This window comes from Megascapheus bottae, chromosome 6 (genome assembly GCF_031878675.1).
Source record: "Megascapheus bottae isolate mThoBot1 chromosome 6, mThoBot2.hap1, whole genome shotgun sequence".
Taxonomy (NCBI): domain Eukaryota; kingdom Metazoa; phylum Chordata; class Mammalia; order Rodentia; family Geomyidae; genus Megascapheus; species Megascapheus bottae.
The window spans coordinates 74,084,365-74,108,164 of record NC_143514.1 but is presented as its reverse complement, the minus strand read 5'-3'; the positions used below and the strand labels follow the sequence as shown (position 1 = coordinate 74,108,164).

At 55.1% G+C, this 23,800-nt stretch overlaps 1 protein-coding gene across 4 annotated transcripts in view; it reads left to right on the top strand.

Annotated features, from left to right (window-relative positions):
* Positions 1 to 23,800, top strand: part of Arhgef10l (Rho guanine nucleotide exchange factor 10 like) — a 103,381-nt gene that overhangs the window by 58,450 nt on the left and 21,131 nt on the right. For 3 of the 4 annotated variants that reach the window (XM_090335716.1, XM_090335715.1, XM_090335717.1), the window contains 9 exons: positions 883 to 897; positions 1,142 to 1,323; positions 4,085 to 4,200; positions 4,493 to 4,620; positions 6,123 to 6,223; positions 12,360 to 12,481; positions 17,562 to 17,648; positions 19,088 to 19,311; positions 20,112 to 20,266. In XM_090335716.1, the coding sequence (XP_090191842.1) occupies positions 883 to 897; positions 1,142 to 1,323; positions 4,085 to 4,200; positions 4,493 to 4,620; positions 6,123 to 6,223; positions 12,360 to 12,481; positions 17,562 to 17,648; positions 19,088 to 19,311; positions 20,112 to 20,266 (1,130 nt within the window). The remainder of the gene's footprint in view (positions 1 to 882; positions 898 to 1,141; positions 1,324 to 4,084; positions 4,201 to 4,492; positions 4,621 to 6,122; positions 6,224 to 12,359; positions 12,482 to 17,561; positions 17,649 to 19,087; positions 19,312 to 20,111; positions 20,267 to 23,800) is intronic. The other variant, XM_090335718.1, reaches the window with a different exon arrangement.

Below are 23,800 nucleotides of genomic sequence, written 5' to 3'. Positions count from 1 at the left end.
CGGATGTGGGAACCGGGCTGGGGCCAGGGGCTTCTTTCATTAGCCTTAGACTTGGCTCACACAGGGTTTGCACAGGGGTGGAGACACTGGTCTTCCTTTGAATATTGGGGAGACCCTAGACTTCCTTTGAATTTTGGGGAGACCTAGCAGGCTATATTCACATGGCTCCTGGCCACAGAGGCCTGGAACTGGGTCTCATGCCCAGCCATTCCTCAGTGTCACTGTCTGGCCAGTTTACTTGTGTGTGCATCTGTAGGTATCTGGGATTCTGGGGTCCCTGATGCACCCCAGAGCTCCAATTGTGACCCCAACCACCCAGAAGGCTCTTGAGTGCTTTAAACATTTCCGAAAGAGCACAATGGCAGCAATAGCTGAGATTCCTTAGCCTTGCTGGGTGCAGGGCTGAGGGGGGAAGGGGTGGACTGGAGCTCACGCACCCCACACACCACCACAGAGCAGATTTACGGGCCACTTGGCATCAGGTCACAGGTCCTGGCTGGGGAGCAAGCTGGGAGGGCGGACACTTCATCCACTCACCCAGAAGCACATGTCTCGGTTCCCCTGTGTGTCCTTGGCTCTTGTGCTGGCCGGGATTGGGTGTGGTATGTAAAATGGGGTGCTAGGGACCCCAACTTGGGAAACTGGTTGGAGGGATTAGGGCCAAGTCACTTAATCTGGCTGAATAGGGCTGTGTGGAGAGATAAAAGCAGGCCCAGTCCAGGGAGATGGCCCCTGAGTGCTCTGTCCATCCACACCTGGTCCCACGGCCACATCTACTCCCCTCAATATCCCTCCCTCCTGATGTACAGCCCAGGGTCGCCCCTGCCACCCCCTGAAGTTGCTCTGCCCCAATAACCACGTTCCTTCTTGTCTCTTCCCCAGGCCCGCCAACCACAGGTAGGTGGTTTGGGGCTCAGGTGCTTGGAGCATGTGGTTCTGTATCTGGGGCAGAAGCCTGTCTCCCGGGTGCACGGCGAGGGTCCCTGGGCCTCCCCGGCTTGGTTCTAGCCTGAGGCCTTGTGCTTGGACTGTGCTGAGCCTGCTGGAGCTGGGGCGCTGGGCGCTGGACTGCCATGATGCAGGGCACGGCATGGGCCCAGGGCATGGCAGGCACTCAGGACGGTGTGCTCTGTCCCGGCAGAGGCCAACTGGAGATCAGCAGCCTGGTACCCCTGGGGCCCAAGTACGTGGTGAAGTGGAACACGGCGCTGCCCCAGGTGCAGGTGGTGGAGGTGGGCCAGGACGGTGGCGCCTGTGACAAGGACAACGTCCTCATCCAGCATGCGGGGGCCAAGAAGGCTTCGCCCGCCAGCCAGCCCCACAGTGAGTCACCCTACCAGCTCTCCCTGCCCCTCCCCTGCCTACCCCCAACCCACAAACTGATTGATCCCGGAGGCTTCTCAGGCAGGTGCCCAGGGTGACACCCTACACCGTGTCCCTCTTGAGCCTTCAGGGACCCCCCAGCCGCTGCCTGCGCCTCCTGGGTCCCCTCAGACCCCTGGACCAGGGGAGTGTCATGCAGGGCTGCTTAGTGGGCAGTGCCTGACCCTCTGCTCTCTGCCTCTTCATGGCTGCCCAGGACCCTGCAGCAGCCTCCTGGCTCCTTTCCCTCCATCCCTTTGTCCCCTCCATCCCTGTGTCCCCTCCTTGTCCTTCTACCACACAGGCATCAAACCTGTGTGCATTTCCCGCCACTCTGGGGCCTCCCCTGGCTCTTGGAATAGAGACCCCTGTGCCCACCTTGAATGCTCCTTCCTCTTCCCTTCCCTCCCACTCTCCTTCTTCCTCCCCTCTCTCTCTTGTGGCTTCTGGGGTCCTGGGTGGCACCTGCCTCCTCTGAGGCCTGGCCACCGCTAACCTGTGCCTTTTGCCAGTGTGCCCTCCTGTCCTCACCCTTCTGCACCAGGTCCCCTCTCTCGTCTTCCTCAGTGCGGCCTTCCTGATGGCTCCAGGCTCAAGGTTGTGTTTTTCCTGTGACTAGCTGTGATTATAACCTCACTTGGAGCCTAGGGTGCCAGGAGGCTAAACTGCAGGGCTGACAGGGCGGTGGTGGGGGGGCAGAGGCAGAGTGTGGGGCCCGAGACGCCGCCACAGGACGAGAGAGCACTTGCATTTATCTTCTGCTCTCCCACTTGCTGGCTGACCCTGGGGCTGGGTGGCCCCATGGGCCACTGCGATTCTGGGGACTCACAGGGAGGGCTTGGGCCACCTGCTCTGGCCCTGGTGCCTACTTCCAGATTTGGGAGGCAGGAAAGGGGTGGGGTTCCCTACAGCATCACCTCCCGCTCTGGCTCCACTCCCTACCCTCTCAGCCCATTGCTCCAACTGGGACTTTCTGCAGCCAGAGCCCCATGTACTTCTAGAACCCCCAAGGTAGAGACATCTTTGTGTTGAACCCCAGTAGATTTCGGATGGATTTTTATTATATCATTATTCAAATAGATACAAATAGAAGGCTTAAAGTAATCAGCTCCATGTGCCCAGAACCCTTAAACAACTATAAAACCCAAACAGAATCACAGATTAAACACCAAGTGACAAGACAGTAAAATTCCCATTAACGACATTCGTTTAGTGCAATGGCTGATGGAGTTTCACAGATACTGAATTGCTCACATCACTGGTGCGGTGCTGTCACAGTGCAGGGTCCCCATTGTCCCTCTCTCTGTCCCAGCGGGTGCACTAGGGCAGCTGCATCCACTGTGGTCCCTCACATGGTCCTGGAGCCCTTCCTCACCCTCTCCTCTGCTGAGTGTCCTTTCGTCTGCTGTCCCCTGTGGATGTCCAGGTAGCCCCACACAGTTCCAAAGAACTGTGATGGGGCTTCCTAGACATTAACTTGAGATACTGTGCCACTCTCGTTCCCCCTTGCCCCACCAAGAAAACATTCCAGATTTTGTGTGTATGTGTGTGTGTGTGTGTGTGTGTGTGTGTGTGTTTCTGGTCCTGGGGCTTGAACTCAGGGCCTGGGTGCTGTCCCTGAGCCTCTCTGTGCTCAAGGCTAGCTCTACCGCTTGAGCTACAGTGCCACTTGCAGATTTTCTGAGTAGTTTATTGGCCATAAGAGTCTCAAGGACTTCTGCCCAGGTTGGCTTCGAACCATGGTCCTCAGATCTCAGCCTCTTGAGGAGCTGGGATTACAGGCTTGAGTCACCGGCCCCTGGCTGATGGCCCAGATTTGTATCGTGGTATGCATGTGTCTCTTACTGGCCATCACCATGTGGCCATACTCCCGTCATGGTCATCAGAGATCTGAGGCCACTCACATTCCCCCTCCTTCCAATGGCCCATCCCCCAGTATCTTTCTCCCAGCACCTGGTTATTAATTGGCTGTGTCTGCCTTCTCTGCATCCCCCCCGCCCCGCCTCCCCCCCTGCTCCCCTTCTGCTGTAAACTCCATAAGAGATTCCACATGTCAGGCTTACAGATGACCCTGCCCCTCCTGGTGGACAGCCTACACACAGGGGGAACACTGGTCCTAGGGCTTGAACTCAGGGCCTAGATGCTGTCTGTCTTTCTTTCTTTCTTTCTTTCTTTCTTTCTTTCTTTCTTTCTTTCTTTCTTTCTTTCTTTCCTTCCTTCCTTCCTTCTTATTTATTTACCTAAGGCTGGTGCTCTACCACTTAAACCACAGCTCTGTGTCTGGCTTTTGATAGGTAAGTGGAGCTAAGAGTCTCACAGACTTCCTTTCCCAAGCTGGCTTTGAACCACAATCCTCCCATCCCAGCCTCCACAAGGAGCCAGATTTACAGGCATGAGTTACTGAACCCCGGCTCCAGTATGTCTTTTGAACAGTGTGCTGTTGGTGAGATTCCTTGAGCCGCAGGTGCTCGCCACCTCCTGGCCCCATGTGGGCATCTTAACTCTTATAGGTATAGTTAGTTCTCTGCCTTATGACGACAAGACCTTTACAAACCCACTGTGACACACTGTGTTAGACTTTACCCAGGAACAATGTCTCCCGAGCCTTGTTATGTTCCCTTCCAAGTTTCCGTTGCTGCTTCTCCAGGGCCACAGTTGGTAGTTTTCCCTTATGGGGCACCTTCCCCAGCCTGGAAGCTGACTTGGGTCTCTTCTCTGCCAGACAAGGTGTACCTGGGGCCCCCCCGCCTCTTCCAGGAGCTGCAGGACCTGCAGAAGGACCTGGCTGTGGTGGAACAGATCACGCTGCTCATTAGCACACTGCATGGCACCTACCAGGTAGGCGGCAGGCGGGCAGGGCTGTGCTGGGCGCCCTGGGTCTGACCGTCACAGGCAGCGGTACAGGCGGGCTCTGCAGCCCTGCAGGCCTCTCTCTAACTCCAGTTGCCTGCAGGATGGTCTTGGGCTTCTCCAGTGGTCCATTTTCCTTGCAGCTCTGCCCTGGCCCCTGGCCCAGGCTGCAGGGAAAGCCAGGCAGGAAGGTGGCTCCCCCGGAGGCAATTCAGGGGTCTGCTATGGGTTTGGGGGAGCTCACGGTGTGTCATGACCCCCATGGCCTCTTCAACCCTAGAACTTGAACATGACGGTGGCTCAAGACTGGTGCCTGGCCCTGCAGAGGCTGATGCGGGTGAAGGAGGAAGAGATCCACTCGGCCAACAAGTGCCGCCTTCGGCTGCTGCTTCCTGGAAAGCCAGACAAGTGAGCTGGCATCTGAGGGGCGGGCATACTCGGGGCATCCTGTTTGCTGGCACCACCTGGGATGGGAGAAGGTGCTTGCTCGTGATAGGCCACGCCTGAGACAGCACTGGTACCTAGCTAGCTCGTGGTCATGAAAAGGTAGTCAAGTGAGCCAGGAGTTTGGCCTAGTGGTAGAGTGCTTGCCTAGCATGCACAAAGACCTGGGTTCAATTCCTTGGTACCACATATATAGAAAAAGCCAGAAGTGGTGCTGAGGCTCAAGTGGTAGAGCTCTAGCCGTGAGAAAGTCCAAGGTTAGTGCTCAGGCCCTGAATTTAAGCCCCAGGACTGGCAAAAAAAAAAAAAAAAAAAAAAAAAAGATAGTCAAGTGAATACATGAATAGATGAATGATTGGATAGAAGTGGAGATGAATGAGTGAATGAGGGATGCGTGGTTAGATGCATAGGTCAAGGGATAGATAGATGAATGGATGAACTAATGAAGGAGGGAATAAGTGAATATAGATGGACAAGTGAATGATTGAATGGATGAATGAACGGATGGTTGGCTGCATGGATGGAAGGAATGATAATTCAGTGGCCTGTGAGTCCCTGGGTCAGCCTGCCTTGGTTAGGCTCTGTGGACACTGCCATCTGCTGTTCCATTTGTGTAGTGCCCCTTCTGCTCACATCAACTGTGGCACTTCCAGATGCTCCCCACACACCCAGCCTCCCCTCAACACTGCCCTGTTCCCAGAGTGCCCCCCACAGCCGCCTGCACAGAGTAGGACCCCACTCTGTGCAGAACGGATGCTGGAGCCAGCTACCCACCTGGGCCATGGGGAAAGGTCCAGCTGGTCCTTGCGTGGCTCTTCGGGGCAGGTCACACTGCCCTCTACAGAGGAAGATGAGGCCAAGAGTTGGGCACAAGGCCTGGGGCCCATAGTACAGGGATGGGGTTGACTCTGGAGCCCAGTGGTGCAGTGAAGACAAGGAAGGAGGGTGGGGAGGGGAGATGGAGCCTCGAGGTCTTGGTAGGGCACAGGACTTGCGTGTGGATCTGTGGCCGTGAACTCTAACCAGCGTTTACTGCTTTCCCATGGAGTTGCTCTGCCCCACTCCTGACCTCTCTTTGCACCCCATTCTGCTCAGCATCCTAGAGGGTCCCATCCCCCAGGGCTGGCCCACTGTGGTGAGCAGGCCCTGAGGTCTCTAAGGTCTCCAGAGGAGCCCCTGCTGCCATAAGGAGAGAGGCAGCCAGTGACCTCTGTTTATCGTCTCTCTCTCCCTTCCTCTATCCCTCCCTCTCTTCCTCCCTCCCTCCTGCCCTCCATGGGTCCACTGGGCAGACATTCCAGCAGCAGCTGCTCTGGCCTAGATGTGGGCATGGGCCATGTGGGGTCCCTCCTTTCTAGTGAGGCCCAGGAAGGCTTCTCTGGCCCTGCAGCCTGCAGGGACCATGCAAGGCAGGGTCAGGAGACTCGGGGCCCTAATGCCTCCTGCCCTCACCCTTCTCCCCGCAGATCCGGCCGCCCCATCAGCTTCATGGTGGTCTTCATCACCCCCAACCCCCTGAGCAAGATTTCTTGGGTCAATCGGTTGCACCTGGCCAAGATCGGACTCCGTGAGTACTCTCCTGGATGATGGGGTCGGGGTGGGGTCAGAGGTGGACTGCAGGGAGTGTTCAGCTCAGGGCTCCGTGAGCAGTGGGGGAAGATTCTTAGCTGGGGGAGAAGCAACTGGGCCAAGAGCACTGGGTCCTGAGGCTCTGCTGGTGCCAATGGCGAGGTCACTTGCTTTCTTTAAGCCGGTGTCTCTGCCTGGTTGGACTTGACAGAAGTGAATAGGTTTCCAGGGCTGGGCAGTGGGGTTGGGGAGGAGAGGGGCTGCTGGGGGTTTCCTGCTGGGTGATAAGGATGTTTCTAAAATCGGTGGTGACGGCTGCCACCCCCCCCCAAATAAAGCAGCGGGGAGTATATATTTATGGTCACCTTAATTGTATCTCAATAAATCTGTTACTCCCCAAAGGATAAGGCTGAACACAGATGATTCTCAAACAAAGACTTCTTTTTATTTTATTTTATTTTACTATACATTCACTAATACCAATACAGGGACATATATGGATATTTATTTACCAGGGCTCTGCTAGATCGAGTATTTCCTAAATGTTTCCTTCCTTCCTTCCTTCCTTTGCTTTCTTTCTTTCTTCCTTTCTTTCTCTCCCTTTTTTTTTTTGCCAGTCATGGGGATTGAACTCAGGGCCTGAGCACTGTCCTTGGGCTTTCTCAAGGCTAGAACTCTACCACTTGAGCCACAGCACCACTTCCAGCTTTTTGCTATGTATGTGGTACCCAGGAATCGAACCCTGGTCTTTATGCATGCTAGGCAAGCACTTTTACCACTAGGCCAAATTCCTGGTCCTCTCTCCTTCTTTTTTGCTGGTCCGAGGGCTTGAACTCTGGGCCTGGGTGCTGTCTCTGAGTTTCTTTCACTCCAGTCTAGTTCTGCTCTACCACTTGAGCCACTTCTGACTCTGTGGTTTATTGGAGATGAGAGCCTCGAGGATTTTTCTGCCTGGGCTGGCTTTGATCCACCACCCTCAGATCTCAGCCTCCTGAGTAGTGAGGGTGACAGGGTGGGCTCTGGCACCTGGCACATTTTGAATCCAGAAGGTCTGTCACGACCCTCAGTTTTCACCACTGAGGACTGTGAGATGAGTTGTGTGCAATCACACAACGGGGCCTGGGCAGTGACCCCTCTGCCCCAGCTCCCGTGGGGCTGGGGGCAGAGGGAGGCCCTGTCCAACCGTATTCATGTCATTGTAATTACTTCCTTTGTCAGCTTCTGAGTTCAGTCATAGGTGAGGGCAATAAGCTCCCATTCAATGATCCTACTCAATACTTTCCTTTTCTTTTGGTTTGCTGGTTCTGGGGCTTGAACTCAGGGCCTGGGCACTGTTCCTGAGCTTCTTTTGCTCAAGGCTAGCATGCTACCACTTGAGCCACAGTGCCACATCTGGCTTTTTCTGTGTATGTGGTACTGAAGAATTGAACCTGGGTCTTTATGCATGCTAGGCAAGCACTCTACCACTAGGCCAAACTCCCAGCCCCTTTCTTTCCTTTCTGTTTTTGATTTGAGACGGGTCTTTTACTTATAGTCAAATAACTATCTCTAATAGTTTTTTCCCCATTCCTGGGCTTGAACTCAGGGCCTGGTCACTGTCCTTGAGCTTTCTCAAGGCTAGCACTTGAGCCACAGCACCAGTTCCAGTTTTTCTGTGTTGTGGTACCAAGGAATCAAACTCAGGGCTTTATGCATGCTAGGCAAGCACTCTATCACGAGGTCACACTCCTGGCCCCTAATAGGTTTTAAAACCTCTCTGGCATGAAGTCAGGTCTCGTTCTTACTGGCTTTCATGAATTCAAAGCCTTATGATCACTGGACATGGTTGTCTCCCCGTAGTCTCAGCTACTCAGGAGGCTGAGATCTGGAGGACTGCAGAGCTAGCTCAGGCAGAAAATGGCCTTGAGACTCTGTCTTCAATTAATTGGATAAAAACCTGGACTGGAGGCATGGTAAAGTGCCAGCTAAGCCTGAACGATGCCCATACTGTAAAATCCCCACCCTGAAAAAAAAATAAAGACAAACCTATTGGTTGTGTCTGTGCAATAATTTTAGGCATGGAGGAGAGCAAAGATGAAAGCCAGAAAGGTTTCTGTTCCTAAGGAACTTGAGAACTTTATAAGGGGCAGCTGGATACTGACTGGGATACAGGTCAGGGGAACCTGTGCTCTGGTGAGTGGAGCTGGGCCATGTGGCTGTCACTGAACTTGTCAGGAAGAAGCTGTTGTGGGGGGTGGAGTGGGGGGCTTTGAGAGGTTGACGTCAGACACCAAGCAGATCTGAGCAAAGTGATCCAGGGATGCACACTGCAAGTACAAAGGTCCTGAGGCAGGGATAAGCCAGAGACCAGAGCTGGTGAATGAGAGGGAGAGAAGCGGGTGAGTGGATCCGAGGTGGCAGGTTTCATCACAGCAAGAGAGGAGCGGGTGGTGGGTGGCAGCTGGGGACATGGAGTGGGAGCTCGTGGCTCTGGAGAAATGGGGGCCATGTCGCTCTACACAGCCAGATCCCTTGCATCTGGAGCTGACATTGTTTGGGGCTCTCTGGGTGGCTGAGAATCCTCTACAACGTGGGGAAGGACTCTTATGCAAAGCTGCCAGGTCCTGGCAGAGGCCTTGGAAATTTGGCCCTGAGAAAGGCTCAGGTGGCACCCTGCAGGGCCAGGGTCACCTGTGTCATCCATAAATCTCCTGGGATGCCAGATGCTGTGCTGAGGGGGCCAGGCCCGGGGGCCAGGAGTGTCTGCAGTCTAATCTGTGTACACTGTTTCACTGCAGCAGAAGTTTTAATGGGAAGGAGACTCATTTGAAATCTTATTTGAATGCCTGGGTCCCCCTGGGGCTTGAATAATTTGTTCTTTTTATTTTGTTACTGTGTGTGTGTGTGTGTGTGTGTGTGTGTGTGTGTGTGTGAAATCTGCAGTGCCTGTGGGAGGGGGAGAATAATATGAGCCTGTTAATAGAAGAATATGTTAAGAACATTTGTTCACCAAGGATGGTACTCCTTTATTGTGTTTTTTTAAAAATTATTATTATTCCTTTTTTTTTTTTGGTACCTTTTCTTCCTGACTATAATGCAATCCATTGCAGATGGAGGAAGGAGAGGGCCGGGAGGGGATTTGTGGGGTGATTCAGGGAATCTGCACAAACCCAGCATGGCCGGGTACTCGTCTCCCCAGCTGGGGTTGGCTGGGATCTCAAATCGTCTGGTACCCCTCATCACAGTGCTGGATGGGGGTGGCTGGGATTGTGCATTAGGAAGTGGGGACCATGCCCAGGCCTGTGCGGGGCTCTTGAGTGGCTCACACATCAGAGCTGGGAGGATGGGGCATCTGTAGCCCCCAGTGGGACTTGAGGAGCCCACGGCCACATGTGAAGCCATGTGCCCACCCTTGTTCTCTGCCTCTTAAGCTGTGCTTGAAAAGGCAGGTGTAGAAAAAGGGTGCAGAGGAAAGCTCCCAAGAAAGAAGGGGGAGTTGAGGCTCCTGGGGCCCATTTGCTACACCCCAGCTAGCAAATCTTTCCACCCCAGCCTTTCCCCATGAGCTCCCAGGCCTCTCTCACCCTCGTAGAGGATCTGGCTGCCTCCATGCTCAGGAGGCCCCTGTGGGACAGAGGAGGTGGCCTGCGGTGGGGGCTCCCCTACATGCTTTTCTTCAAGCCCACATCTCAGCCACTGACCATGCCAGCCTCCTGAACACAGCCCCGGGCAATGAGCCAAGCTTGTCTCAGGCCTCAAAACCATTCCATAGACGGCTGCGACGGCTGCAGGGCTCTGTCTGCATCCCGGCTGGATGTAGTGGCTCTTGTACTCTGGGGATGGCTGGGGCCAAGAGCACAAAGCTTGACTCTGACTTTACCCTAGCGGGGAGACCCGGCCTTCCCTGGGCCCTGGGCAGCACTGTGACCTTCAGGATGGAACAGAGGACAGAAAGGATGGAGAGGCCCCGCCCTGCTTTGCTCTCAGGGCTGTCACCAGAGCATCTCTGTGACATGGGGACGAGAGGGATGGCCTTGGGCTTGGGGATTTTAAGAAGAGCTGTGTCCCCTAGTAGCTGTGATAGTGAATGCACTGCACTAGAACTGAGCAAGGGCTTGGAACATAGAGGCCTATGTTCCAGATGCACGCATCTGGGTGTGTCAATATATCAATCAACATAAAAAGTGTGTGTGTGTGTGTGTGTGGTGATGAGGCTTGAGCTTAGGGCCTGAGCACTGTCCTTGAGCTTTCTCAAGGTTATTGCTCTACCACTTAAGCCACAGCACCCCTTCTGGCTTTTTCTATGTATGTGGTACTGAGGAATTGAACCCAGGGCTTCGTGCATGCTAGGCAAGCACTCTACCACTAGGCCAAACTCCCGGCCCTACCTCCAGCTTTTTGCTGGCTAATTGGAGATAAGAGTCTCATGGATTTGTATGCCTGGATTGTCTTTGAACCATGTTCTTCAGATCTTGGCTCCCTGAGAAGCTAGGATTACAGGCACGACCACTGGGCTCCAGCTTCCATCAATACAGTAGTAACAGCCTGCTTCTCTAGGGCATGTGTTCGTAACAGTTGTTTTTTTTTCCCTAGATAAGCATCAGGCTCAGAGGGGTGAGGATGTGTCTGGAACCTTTCTAGGAAATCAGAGAGAGAATGGCTCTGAGGCTGGAGTGGGTAGGCCTGTGTCCTGGTGTTAGAACTCTGCTCCTCGGGGGAGGGTGGAAGTGTGCTGGGCTTTGTAGTTCCCCTGTGCTTCCCTCAGAGCCGTGTCCTAGTTTGGCCTGGGCCTGTCAGGAGTCATGGTGGCCGCAGCTGTAGCAACAGCTCTGTTGTTTTATTTTAACATCCCCACTTGCAGGCAGGGGAGGAGCCACCTGAAAGGAACAGGTCAGATGATTGAAAAAATACGTATGATAATAAAATGCCAGCACTCCATGGGCTGTGTGCACGCTGCTAGGCTGTCTGCTCAGAGAGGCTCTGCCTGGGGCTGAGTCCCTCAGGACAGGCACAGCTCTCACACCATGCTGCTTTCTTGGTGGCCCAGGGAGCTTGTTCAAGGGTCAAGAGTTGGCACAAAGGCTCAGAACCTGTGGATGGGGTCACTGCTCAAAGCCCTCAATGGCTTCAGGCCCCTGCACCTGGGCCTGCCTCAGCCTCTACTTCTCCCATGGTGATGAGGATAGGAACGGGGGTCCCCACTTCTTGTGGGGTCCAGAATGGAAAGAGGTGATTTGTAAACTGTGTGTTGTGTGTGTGGCATGGGGGTGGAGGGGGCGGGGAGTGTCCACTTGCGGTAGAAGTCTTTTCCCTTTGGCAGGGGCCTCGGTTTATGGGTTGGTTTTCAGGGCCCGGCGGGTTGGGGGGGATGTGGGCCCCTGTTAAGATGTTTCCCACGCCGCTCAGCCAGGGGTGGGACCGGTTAGAACTATCCACACCAGCCTCTTGTTCTCTCCCTTGCTGGCTGAGACCCAGGCGGCCACCACACCATCTTTGTCTGGTGGCAGCGGCCTCTTCCAGGTGATGGTCACGTGTCAGGTTCAGGGCTATCTGCCAAGTGACCCTCCCCACACGTGTGTAGCCTGTGTCTGTCTGACCAGTGCTGGTCTTCAGTGAAAGCAAGCGTAGCCCGTGCCAGCAGCTAATGACTGTAATCCTAGGGACTCAGGAGGCTGAGAGTTGAGGATCATGTTTCGAAGCCAGCTGGGGCAGGAAAGTCTGTGAGACTCTTATTTCTAATTAACTACCAGAAAACCAGAAGTGGAGCTGTGGCACAATGTGGTAGAATATTAGCTTCGAGCACAAAAGCTCAGGGACAGAGTCCCAGACCAGGAGAGGCAGGGTGGGGGGGTGGGGCGGGAGGGGGAGCAAGTCATTGCCTGGCGCCCATAGCCCCAAGCAGAAGGGCTTGAGTAAAAAAGCTCAGGGACAGCACCCAGGCCGGAAGTTCAAGTCCTAGGACTGGCATACAGGCACACGCAAGTGCATGCACACACACACACACACACATGCCAGAATGCCTGCAGTGCACGGGCACTCTTCCGTCGTGGTGGGGTCTGGTCTGCAAGGCCTGCAGCCGTTTTCCAGGGCTGCTCCCTGCCTGGCTGGCTCCTCGCTTCAGCACCGCGTCCCTCACCTCCTTCCTCTTGTCGTAGGGGAGGAGAACCAGCCCGGCTGGCTGTGTCCGGATGAGGACAGGAAGAGCAAAGCCCCTTTCTGGTGCCCAATCCTGGCCTGCTGTGTTCCTGCCTTCTCTTCCCGGGCCCTCAGCCTGCAGGTGAGTGGGTCAGGAGAAGGGAAAATGGCATTATTTTGAGATCACAAATAGCAGTGATCTCATGAGTGGATTGGTGGGACTCCAGAAAGTACCTGGGTAGCTGGGTTGGACTCTTGGTTAATGCCACTGGGCCAGAGCTGGTACAATCACACTCACAGCCATCACCCTGCCTGCTGGGTACAGGGCGGCGAGCTAATCCAGTGCCTGATCACCATATCACAAGCCCTTGAATGGCGAGAAGACTCTGTGTAGGTCTGGTGGACTAGGAGATGAAGGCTCAGATGGGTGATGTCATTTATCCAGCAAGGGACTGACTGGTCCAACACCTCAAGTCTCACTCCTCCTGATTCTGATCCCCTGTGCTTCCTCGCTGCCCATATGCTCAGCCCAGACCATCTTGTGCCTCCTGTGTCCTGGCAACACCCATGCCTCCACCCGGAGCCCCCGCTCACCCTTGAGGGGATGGTGGGGTAGGGACTGGGGTTCTAAACTGCTCAGAGTACCCCCTCAAGATGTGAGCACAGAGACTCTTGAGCACCTACTGTGTGCAGGCTCCTGGGAAAGCGCACAGTATTCATTCTAGTTGAGAGGACAGGTAACAGAAGGGCACTGAGGGCAGTAAATGCGTGCCACCAAGATTATCAAGCCAAGCAGGATTCCAGTGGCTCATGCCTGTAGCCACTGAGTAGCTCCTGAGCTACTCAGGAGGCTGAGGTCTGAGGTTGGAGGTTTGAAGTCAGCCGAGGCAGGAAAGTCCACGAGACTCTTAGCTCCAATGAACCACCAGAAGATTGGAAGTAGAGCGGTGGCTTGTGGCAGCCAGCCTTGGAGAAGGTAACATTCGAATTGAGACTCAAATGGCCAGAAGGACTTGCGGGACACTTTTCTAGAACAAACAGATCAAAACAGAAGGCCAAGATGGCTTCAGTCAGACAGCAGGTTCAGTTGCCTCTTGGGCTGCACTGGAAGTGTCTCTTAGTCTGTGTGTCCTGCTGTTGTAGCAGCTTCCCTGAGGCTGGGTGGCTTACAAACAACCCCAAGTATTCTGCTCACATTGGGAGGCTGAAAAGGCCCTCATGTAGGGCCTCTGCTGGGGGAAGGTGGAAGGGCAGGTGTGTGTGTGTACCAGAGGAAATAGGAAAATCTAGTTTTCATCAGAAACCCATTGCCATATAATAGCATTAAGCCATTTACCAGCACAGAATCATGGTGGCCTAATTTTCTCTTAATGGTCCTCATCTCTTAATCCTTTTACAATGGCAATGAGGGGTAAGTTGGGGACGGAAGCAGGGGGCAGTGGGGTGGCAGCTTCCCAGTCCTGCAGGATGGAATTCTTGCTGTGGTGAGAAGCTGGATGGACCCAGGCCTGGGACCCACGCCATCTCACTCATATTTTTGAACCCTTTTGAATCCTCTTGTGTGTGTATAAGAATGGTGAGAGGGTGAGGGGGCTAATGAGAGGGACAGGGAGTGTGCTTAGGGTAGGGAGAGTGGATGTTGGGGGGATGGTGGGGGGGCCTGGGGAAGCGGAGTCAGGGAGCTTGGGGCTGGGGCTGGGGAAAGGGAAGAGGGGCGAGCTGCTTCTGCAGCTTAAAACAGGCACCCAAACCACCACCACCAACAACAAAAAACTCAACCATTAAGATAAATAATAACTGATTGCAACACTTCATAAAGAGAAAAGATCCCCTTGTCTGTGGTTCGGTTGTTGTTTTAGTGAGGAAAGGCCAGGATCAGCAGTGATTTTAGAAATCTGACCCAAGTGGGCAGGGAAGGAGCTCACCCCTTAGGGTGCATAGAGCCTGGACCCCCAGATCCTGTGTTGCATATGTCTCCCCCAAAATTCACCTTGAAATATTTTTCTAACGACTGGGGTTTTGAGTATCCCTCTTAAGTTTTACACCTGTGCCCTCAGGCTGTCCTGAGGCTGGAGCAGTGAGGTCTATGAGGCCTAATGGGGTCCTCTGTGGCCTGCGCCCACTGGGTGGGGGACATTAGGGTCTCCCTTGACTTTGTTGGAGGGGACTGAAGTCTTCCATCTGCTCCAGGATTTGGGGTCTCCCAGGAACACAGACCATACCTGTAACCCTGACAAGTGGGATTAGGTTAAGTGGAGTCACAGATAGGTCTCCTCTGCCTCCTGGGAAGACACCCCATGTACTGCCTGGAGCCATCTCATCTCTCTATGTAGTGCACCCCCAGCACCCCTGCTCGTGTCTCCCTGGAGTCCTGCTGGCTGAGGGAGCCATGCATGCATTTCTGTGAGTAATGGGGCTGCGAGAGTCCCAGGGGAGGCACCGCAGAGCCCACACGGCCCCTTTGCTGGGCCCTGAGACGCTCATCCTGCTCTGCTTTGCCACCTCCCTCCTAGACCAGGCAGCTCCATGCCGCCAGCCGGATGAATTAGGGGTTTGGAGTGCCAGGGCCTGTCCAATTACCGCGGGAACAGATGCGAGCTTGTGGTCCCCTCCCTGGCCACTGCCGGCACCTGAGCCCGCTAATGAGAGCCAGAACCCGGGCCTGTGTCTTGGGGGGAGGTTCATGCAGGATGGGCCTGGTCTCAGCAGGACGAGGTGTGTGCTGGTTCTGTTCTCAAGGGAATGGGGTGTGGGTTGCTTCTCTGCTGACCCAGCCATGCATGTACCAGGGCTCGCTGGGCCCCACAGGGGACCGGCATGTTGGCACTGTCAGGAGCTGCCCTGTTCTAGTTGAGTTGTGCTCATCTTGTCCCATCCCGGAGGACCTCAGGAACTTGTTCCAGCTGTTAGGTCACCACTGTGTGACATGGTGCACACATCCGTCTCGCCCTTCATCCTCCTCGACTGGGTCACAGTGACCTGCCAGGGTCTTGGTGACAATTTGATGGTGGGATTATGGTCACATGTGGAGCCAGGAAGAGGAGACCCCTGGGATGTCTTGGGAGATTCCAAGGCCTGACTTCTAGGTGATGGAGGCGGCTCCTTCCTCCCTCTCCAGGGGGCTTGATCTTGGGGAGCTGGGGGAGGGCATGGCACAAACCTATCCCCACTGGGCTGAGGTCAGTCTGAAGGATACCTGGTAACCAGCGGTGGACAGGGACAGGTTACTGCCCACTCCGAGGTGCTTTAATCCCTCAGTGGGCTCAGGGGACCCAGCCCTGCCTAGGTAGAACTCTACTAGGTAGAACTGGTCTGTATCTGGTCATTTTCTGTTGCTCTAAGCAAGTACTTGAAGCTGGGTCCTTTATAAGAAAAGGAAAGGAAGGTTATTTATGAAGCTCAGGGTTTCAGAAGCTAAGAGTCTAGGGTCAGGTGATCCACCTCTAGTGAGGTCTTGGCATGACGTCATTCTAATAGCCTTCGTATGATGTCATCCTAGCAGTCTTAGCTTGATGAATGGTCTTAGTGTACATCACCTGGTGAGTCTGGAAGCCAGGAGGATTGAGATATCAGGTGGGATCCTTTTATAATAATCCACCCTTGGGGGAGCCAACTGGTGTCCCCTAAGAAGGACATTAATTCTGAGTGCCATATCCCCAGCAACCTCATCACTTTCTACGAGGCCCCACCCCTTCAAGGGCCCATCCCTCTGTCTGCACTGCTACCCTGGGGACCCCTCTATCTGCACGTGATACTCCCGGGGGAGACTCAAGCTGTACCTGAATTGCCCACTTACTTTGTAGATACCCACGGGGGGCTCAGTGCTGCACATTCGGCCTTCCCTGGCCTCAGGGACACACCCCAAAGAGAAGTGGAATCCCTTCTTACATGTGAGAACCCCAAGAAGGAGCACTACGTGGGGGTTGGAGCCCAGGCTGCTGCACCTGAGGCCTGCTGCTTCCCTTCTGCAGCTTTTCCCCTCCTCTGCTCGCCAGGCGCCCTGATTTTTGGAAATCTGTATCTACAATGGAATGGGTGAGCAGAAGCCCAGGCCTTGAACAGCCAAGGCACTACTTGAGCTGCTGCCATCTTGGACCCAGCTCTGTTGGTCAGCTAGCAACAGTCCTTAGAGTTGCCGTGGAGAAGTCTGAGCCCGGGGTAGAACCACTCCTGCAGGCCTCTGCGGGGAGAGGAGCTGCAGGCTGGCAGCATAGGTCCCTGGTTGTTGGGAGCCACTAAGATGCGAAGCAGACAGGAGTCTGGGGTTCAGGAAGCCTTCTGCTCAGGATTTGGTGTGTGTGTGTGGGGTGTCTGTATTCCGTGTTGGGCAGAAGTGGGATTCCAGAGTGCCAGTGTCTGCTCTGGCTCCTGGCCTTCTGGGTAGAATCTTGACACCGTCTCTGATTGATTCCATAGCTTTAAGTTAGTCACACCCCAGCCCCCTCACCCCCAGCTTTAAGTGGCCAGTTGCTACATGAAGAGCTTGGATGAGGAAATTGGAAATTGTGTAAGGCTATTAGAATATCTTGACAGAGCACTGACTGGCTGGAAACTTCAGTACCAGCAGAGGGCAGCACTTGCCTAGAAAAGGCACTGCCCACCCCCCCAACTCTACCTCCTTCAGCTCAGACTTGGCCAGAGGTGACTGGCTGGGTTGGGTCCCGAAGCTGGCCTCAGTGACCAGTCAGAATGGAGCTTTGGAGAGCAGACAGTAGAAGGAGCACAGGGAGCTGGTGGCTCCTGATAGGACACACGCCTGGCTCTGTGTGCCACTTGTCCAAGCTACCCAGTCCTGGGCCTGGTTAATTCTTCAGTCCTGATGTGGAGGTGGGTAGAGCCCAAGCAGTCTCGCTGTGGTCCTGGGAAGAATTCAGGAGGAGGGAGGAGCAGGTGCAGGCAGGCCCTGGCCCTTTCCCTGCGGCCTGGCGCAGCCCTCTGGTTTCTGTGGACTTTATTTCTCCATCTTCAACATAGAGGAGCGGGCCTTAATGGTTCTCCACAAACTTTGGAAGCTGCCTACTTTTCAAGACTGGGAAAATTCAGAGCATTGTGCAAGTCCCTTCTGACCAGAAAGTTCTAGAGAGAGAGTGGTCAGTATGCAGACCTTATGACACATGCCGTTTTCCAGTCTCTAGCCCCGGAGATTTTCGTTGAGGGATTGGGTGGCCCCTCGGCCCTTGACTGACTGACCTCACCTCTGCTGTCTCTCTCTCCCTCTGCAGCTTGGGGCCCTGGTCCACAGTCCTGTGAACTGTCCCCTGCTGGGCTTCTCGGCCGTCAGTACTTCCCTTCCACAGGGCTACCTCTGGGTGAGTAGAGGGGAATAAGGAGGGGCTGTGGTCACAACGCTGTCCATACAGGACTTCCTGGGAAAGGAATCAGAGCTGTGCAGAGGCCCGGGGCCAGAGGCAGGCTGGGCGGCACCCCACTTCATGCGGGGTTTCTGTCTCCTCCCCCCTGCCCCTTGGGGTGCTGAAAGCACCCCTCCATGGCTAAGGCTCCAGCCTGGCCATTCCCAGCCTCCCAACTCCTTCTGCCCATTCCTGTTTCCAGACACCTAGACAGCACAACTGTGGTTACCTTTCACATGCCAGCCAAGCTCTGTGGGAGGTTTGTGGACTCCTCACTCTCCATTTCTTAGCATGTGGTGTATCTGTCCATTGTTGGAGGCCAGTGTCCACCACGCTGCCCATCCGTCCATCCACCCATCCATATCCGCCGCTGAGTGTATGCATGTGCCCATCCATCTACCCACTCATCCACCCACCATCCATCCATGAGTCCATTTGTCCATTCAACCACCACCCCCCATCCAACCACCCATCATGAATGTACACATGTACCCATCCATCTATTCACTCACCATCCATCCATGAATGCATGCATGTACTCATCCATCTACCCACTTACCACCCACCCATGCATGCAGCCATCCAACCATCTATTTACTCACCATCCATCCATGAATGCATGCATGTACTCATCCATCTACCCACTTACCACCCACCCATGCATGCAGCCATCCAACCATCTATTTACTCACCATCCATCCATGAATGCATGCATGTACTCATCCATCTACCCACTTACCACCCACCCATGCATGCAGCCATCTATCCATCTATCTAGCCAGGCCATCCATCCATCCATCCATCCATCCATCCATCCATCCATCCATCAGTATATACATGAACACATCTGGCCATACATCATTCCATGTTCATCCCCTCCATTATCTACCTATCTATCCACCCACTTATCCATGTATGCATGCATACATGCATTAATTTATCCATCCACCTGTCCATCCATGCATTCACTATCTACCCAGATATCCATCCATGTTCATCCATTCAGTATCTACCCACCCATCCACTTACCCATCCGTTCATTCACCTACCCACCTATCCACCCACCCATCCATCCATCCATCCATCCATCCATCCATCCACCCATCCATCCAGTGCATGTCACATGTTGGACACAGGGTAAGCAAGATCATGATCGGTTAATATGCCCCCACAGAGGAGGAGATAGACAGCTGACTGGGTATTTATCGACATTAGCTTCTACCTAGTGTCCTTTTGTCCCTGAGGCTAACATGTTGACATGCAACAAGTAATGTGCACTTGTGTACACAGGAAGTGTGCTGCCATATGCAACCGCAGTGGTGAGGAGGGGCTTGGGATGGGTTCTGTAGCTGTCCCCATGGCACTCACCTGACTGGCCTCTTGGTCTCTGCTCCCAGGTTGGAGGTGGGCAGGAGGGCGCCGGGGGCCAGGTGGAGATTTTCTCTCTGAACCGGCCCTCCCCACGTACGGTCAAGTCCTTCTCACTGGCAGCCCCTGTGCTCTGCATGGAGTACATTCCAGAGCCGGAGGAGGAGGCAGAGGGCTCAGAGGAGAGCCGGGCCACCACAGACCCCTCGGCCACTGTGCACCCCACCATCTGCCTTGGGCTCCAGGATGGCAGGTGAGGGTGAGGGGAGGGGGGGCGTGTCATCAACACTCTCTCCAGCTTCTCACAGACTTTACCTGCCTCTGGTTGGGGCCCAAGACAGCAGTGTGACACTCAAATGCCAGGGGCAGCTTTGTTCTGGCCCACTGCCCCCTCTCAGGCAGCGTGCCAGTAATCAAGCCACAGTAGCTTTGAATTTGAGTCTTGGTCCCATGGCGTGTGGATCCTCAGACGCCATTTGGCCCCTGGAGCCTTGGCTTCCAGGTACCTGTAGTCAGGGCCAATGGGAGGCCTCTGAGATGGGACATGTGGGGCTTTCTTTTCACTTAGCCTTCCCCCACGGTGGCCTCCCTGCCTGCTGCTGGGTGGACAGAAGGATTTTTGAGGTTCTGAAGTCCCTGCAGCTGGCATGTGGGGGAGGGAGCTAGGCAGAGCTGGGAGGAACCCAGTAAACACACCTTGCTGTTGTTCTGTGTGTACGAGCACTGGGGCTTGAATTCAGGGCCTCATTCAGCCTTTTCAATCAAGGCTGGCACTCTACCACTTGAGCCATGCTTCCAGTTCTGGCTTTGTAAGCACTGCTGGTTCCAGAACATTCTCATTACCTCCCAAAGAAGTCTCATGGCCATCTCTCAAGTACACTACAAATGACATCTCAGCACCTTTATGGACCCTCTGGAGACCTTAAAATTGCCCCTGTGAGGAGCCGGGTTGGGGGGCACCAGTCCTCAAACACCAGCCATGGAGTCTGGGCTCTGGAGAGGGGTCATTTGGCAGGTGCAGCAGGCTGATGGGTGCTTCCCCTCTCCCCGCAGCATCCTGCTCTACGGCAGCGTGGATACAGGTACCCAGTGCCTGGCGACCTGCAGAAGCCCCGGCCCGCAGCCAGTGCTGTGCCTGCGGTACAGCCCCTTCTTCCTGCTCGCTGGCCTGCAGGATGGGACCCTCGCCGCCTACCCCAGGACCAGTGGTAAGGGCCATGGTGAGGCAGGGGTCTCAGCCAGGAACTGCAGGAAGCAAGCAAAGGGGCTAGCTCAGAATCAGGGTGGGAGGCAGGAAGGGAGCCATGGGTTGCCAGTGCCCCTCCCCCCATGGTCAGGATTGGTGGGTACAGAGTGGCTGGGCTCACGGTCCTGGCCTCAGAGAGGTAACACACGGGCTGGGGTTGTAGTGCCCAGGAAAGGGGAGTTTGGTCTACCATTGTACAAGCTGATCACTGCCACGTCACTGAGTCTGAGGGGCTGGGCTAGCTGTTCAGGGCCCAACACAAAGGAACCAGGTCGAGAATTCCATCCTGAGTCTCCCTGGACCTGCGTGGCAGATTGAGATGCTGAGGCTGCATGTGTGCTCGTGTGTGTGTGTGTGTGTGTGTGTGTGTGTGTGTGTGTGTGTGTGTTCATCCATCTGGGTGGTACAACTTCTCCACAGTCCTGCAGTCCTGTGGGGGGCTGTGCTCTGTGCCCTGTGAGGTGGCAGGTGAGGCTGTCCCCAGGTGACTCCAAGGATGGGGTGAACCTGAGGTCTGCTGTTCTCAGCTTTGTCTCCTCCCCGTCCCCTCTTATATGACTCAGATCCTGTTGCAGGGGGTTATAGGTAAATATTTGCACAGGACTTTTTAAAAAATTCTTTTTTGCTACTTGGCACTGTGTTGGTATTTTTAATTAGCTTTTGATAAGGCATTTATAGTTTTTAATTAAAGGGGGAAGAAGGAGGGAAAAATCCCTCTTGCTGTTAGACAGAGCGTGCCTGTGAATGTAAATACGGGCTCAGATGTGTAGAGCTTCAGAAGGGGCTCTAAGGGGGCCACCCTCCCTCCGGCACCCACCGCTTGTGAGCCTCAACTTCCCCTGTTGGCCCCTGACTCCAGTGTGCTCTGGTCACCTTTGGCCCTTTGCCTCTTGGCTCCTTGGTTTGGGCCCTGGGTGGGGAGGGCTCTGGTGGGGAGGGCCGTGGCTTCGCTAGCTGTGTCTTTCCACCACCATGGAGGTGGCGTCGAAGATGGAAATGTCAGTGGCCTGCCTCCCCCCTTTCAGGCCGGCCGTGTTCCTGGGGGCTAGGGCATCCACATCACAGATTGGGGGGACACAGTTCCCTCCATGGTGGGTAGGGTTGAGTCTGATGACCGGCTTCCAGCCTGGAACTAGAGTCTGGCAGTTTGTCAGAACAGAGAGATGCCAGGGATCTTTGGACTCCCAGATCTTATTTTCCAGCTGCAAAGAGACTATGGAGTAATCTGCTCACGGCCCCACTGGCCTTCCTTTCTTCTTCACTTCCATAGTCAGTCGAGGCAGTGTATAAGGTGGGGATAGATCAGGCCCCAGTCCCTCCATGAGAGCCTGACTGCAGGGTAGCTGGGGTCATAGCCGAGGCCTGAAATGAAAAAGACATCAGGTGAGCACTGAGCTGGGGGAGTGGTGCTGTGGGCGGAGTGAACTAGAGAGGGGGCTGTGGTGTCAGGTGGGTGCTGGGGGAAGGTGGCCCTAGCCAGAGTCTGGGGACAGATGGCTGGTCATGGGTTTGTCTCTGTGCTGTGAGCAGGGAAGAGCTTTGCAGATGGCTGGGTGCTCTTCCTCTCTGGCTGGTGGCTAGGTGAGCATGGGTGCCATAGCCTGGGGCCTTGGAGAGAGGTCTTGCCTTTCCTGGCACCCCATCCTAACCAGTAGTGTCCTTCAGAGGTGGCCGGGCAGGACGTGGGTCTCTGAGGATCTGTCCCATTCTTTTGACCTGCGCATTGGCTGGGGCTAGACCTCTGGGCCCAACTGATGGCTCCATACATCCCAGCAGCAGATGCCACGTTCCACCTGGCCCCTGCCCAGCCTCTGACTGCCCAGAGTGCACCTTGGGTGCCCCCAGCTGGTCACAAGTGCCGGGCATTGGCACCTGCTGCCCCAGGGAGCTGGTATAGTGCTGGATGAGGCGTTTGCAGATGAGTGTGATGACAGGTTTACAGCCTTGCCCGGGTACAGCCGAGACCGAGACCCGATGGAAGTGGCCTCCTGGCACCGAGCTGAGGGAGGGAGGGCACCCATGAAACAGGACAGCCAGACACCATACGAGGCACTTAGCTTCATCTCGGAGATCCCCAGGGAACGCAGACCACAGATAACTGGGAGACGGAGGGCCTCCTCTACCTGACAGCCCAGGAGCAGAACCGCAGAGCAGCCGATGAGGCCTCTGCTTAGCTGACAGCCCAGGAGCAGAACCGCAGAGCAGCCGATGAGGCCTCTGCTTAGCTGACAGCCCAGGAGCAGAACCGCAGAGCAGCCGATGAGGCCTCTGCTTAGCTGTGGTCATTCATTCATTCTTCCAGTCATCATTCAGGTGTGTGCGGCCTGTGAGGTACTGGGCACTGAGCAGAGTGTGGCCAAGCCAGGGGGCCATGGCTCCTGCCCTGTATTCGCCAGTGTTTAAACGCAGTCACTTGGACCCCTGTCCCTTCGAGGGATCCCCACCTCTGAGCTAGCACAGGCACCGCTGGGTCTCCTATGGGGTGTAGGGTCTGTTTAGTCTTGGTCTGGTGGTGAGGCCCTGGAGAACACAGGCCCAGCCCCTGTGGTACTTCTGGCAAGTCAAGTCTTAGCGGCTCAGCCTCTTGTCCAAGGTGACACCGCAGGCCGTGATGGGGCCTCCTGTCCAGCATCCTTTCTGACACAAATTCACAAAGTGTGACCGGTTTCTCCTTGAGTCCTGGAGTTGGGACAGCACAGACAATTTCTGGGGACAGCACACGGGGGGCAGGGTAGTCAGCATACGTATGACCCACCCCAGGGCTGTGGCCCTACCCAGGGTGGCATGTTGTAGGGGTCCCAGTGGGGTTCCCCACTTCCCAGTTCCTGGGCATTGTCCCAGCATGCCTAGAAGCTATTTCCCACCCTGGTCACAGCCGCAGAGGCTCCAGCTTCTGGCCATAACCAGTGCACACACTCAGCCACTGGGGGGCGCTCAAAGCCCCGTGTTTCCACCTCTGCTGTGAGGTCCTGGTGAGGGCAGGAACCTTGGGGTCACTCACCTCCACTCCCCTATAACTTGGGTTCTAGCCACGTTGCTGGTAGAAGGGAGAGGAGAAGAAGAAAGAGAAGGAGAAGCAGGAGGTGGAGGAGGAAACTCAACTAGAGTCAGAGCTGAGTTCTAATGCTTGGTGGCTGCCATCCCTTCTCAGCTGTGGGTTTCTGGGGAGCCAGGATCTGCTTCTACACAAAGCACGGGGAGTCAGCGAGCAGGGGTGGTCATGGGGTGCAGTCAGGAGCTGGACTGCCGTGGTCGTAGCCAGGGTGAAGGATCACGTCCATAGGTGACTCGTCCTCAGCCTGCCCCACATATTCTCAGGGTTGGGGCCTGAAGGACTGGACTGGGGATCTGAGGGTGTCCCACTTACCCAGTGTGTTCGCAGGGCACGAGGATCGCTGGAAGGTTCCAGGGAAAGGGAGAAGAAGGGTAAAGCAACCCCCACCCCCTGTTCCTCATAACCCCATTGCCTTCCAGCTCTGCAGACAGCTGCACCTCA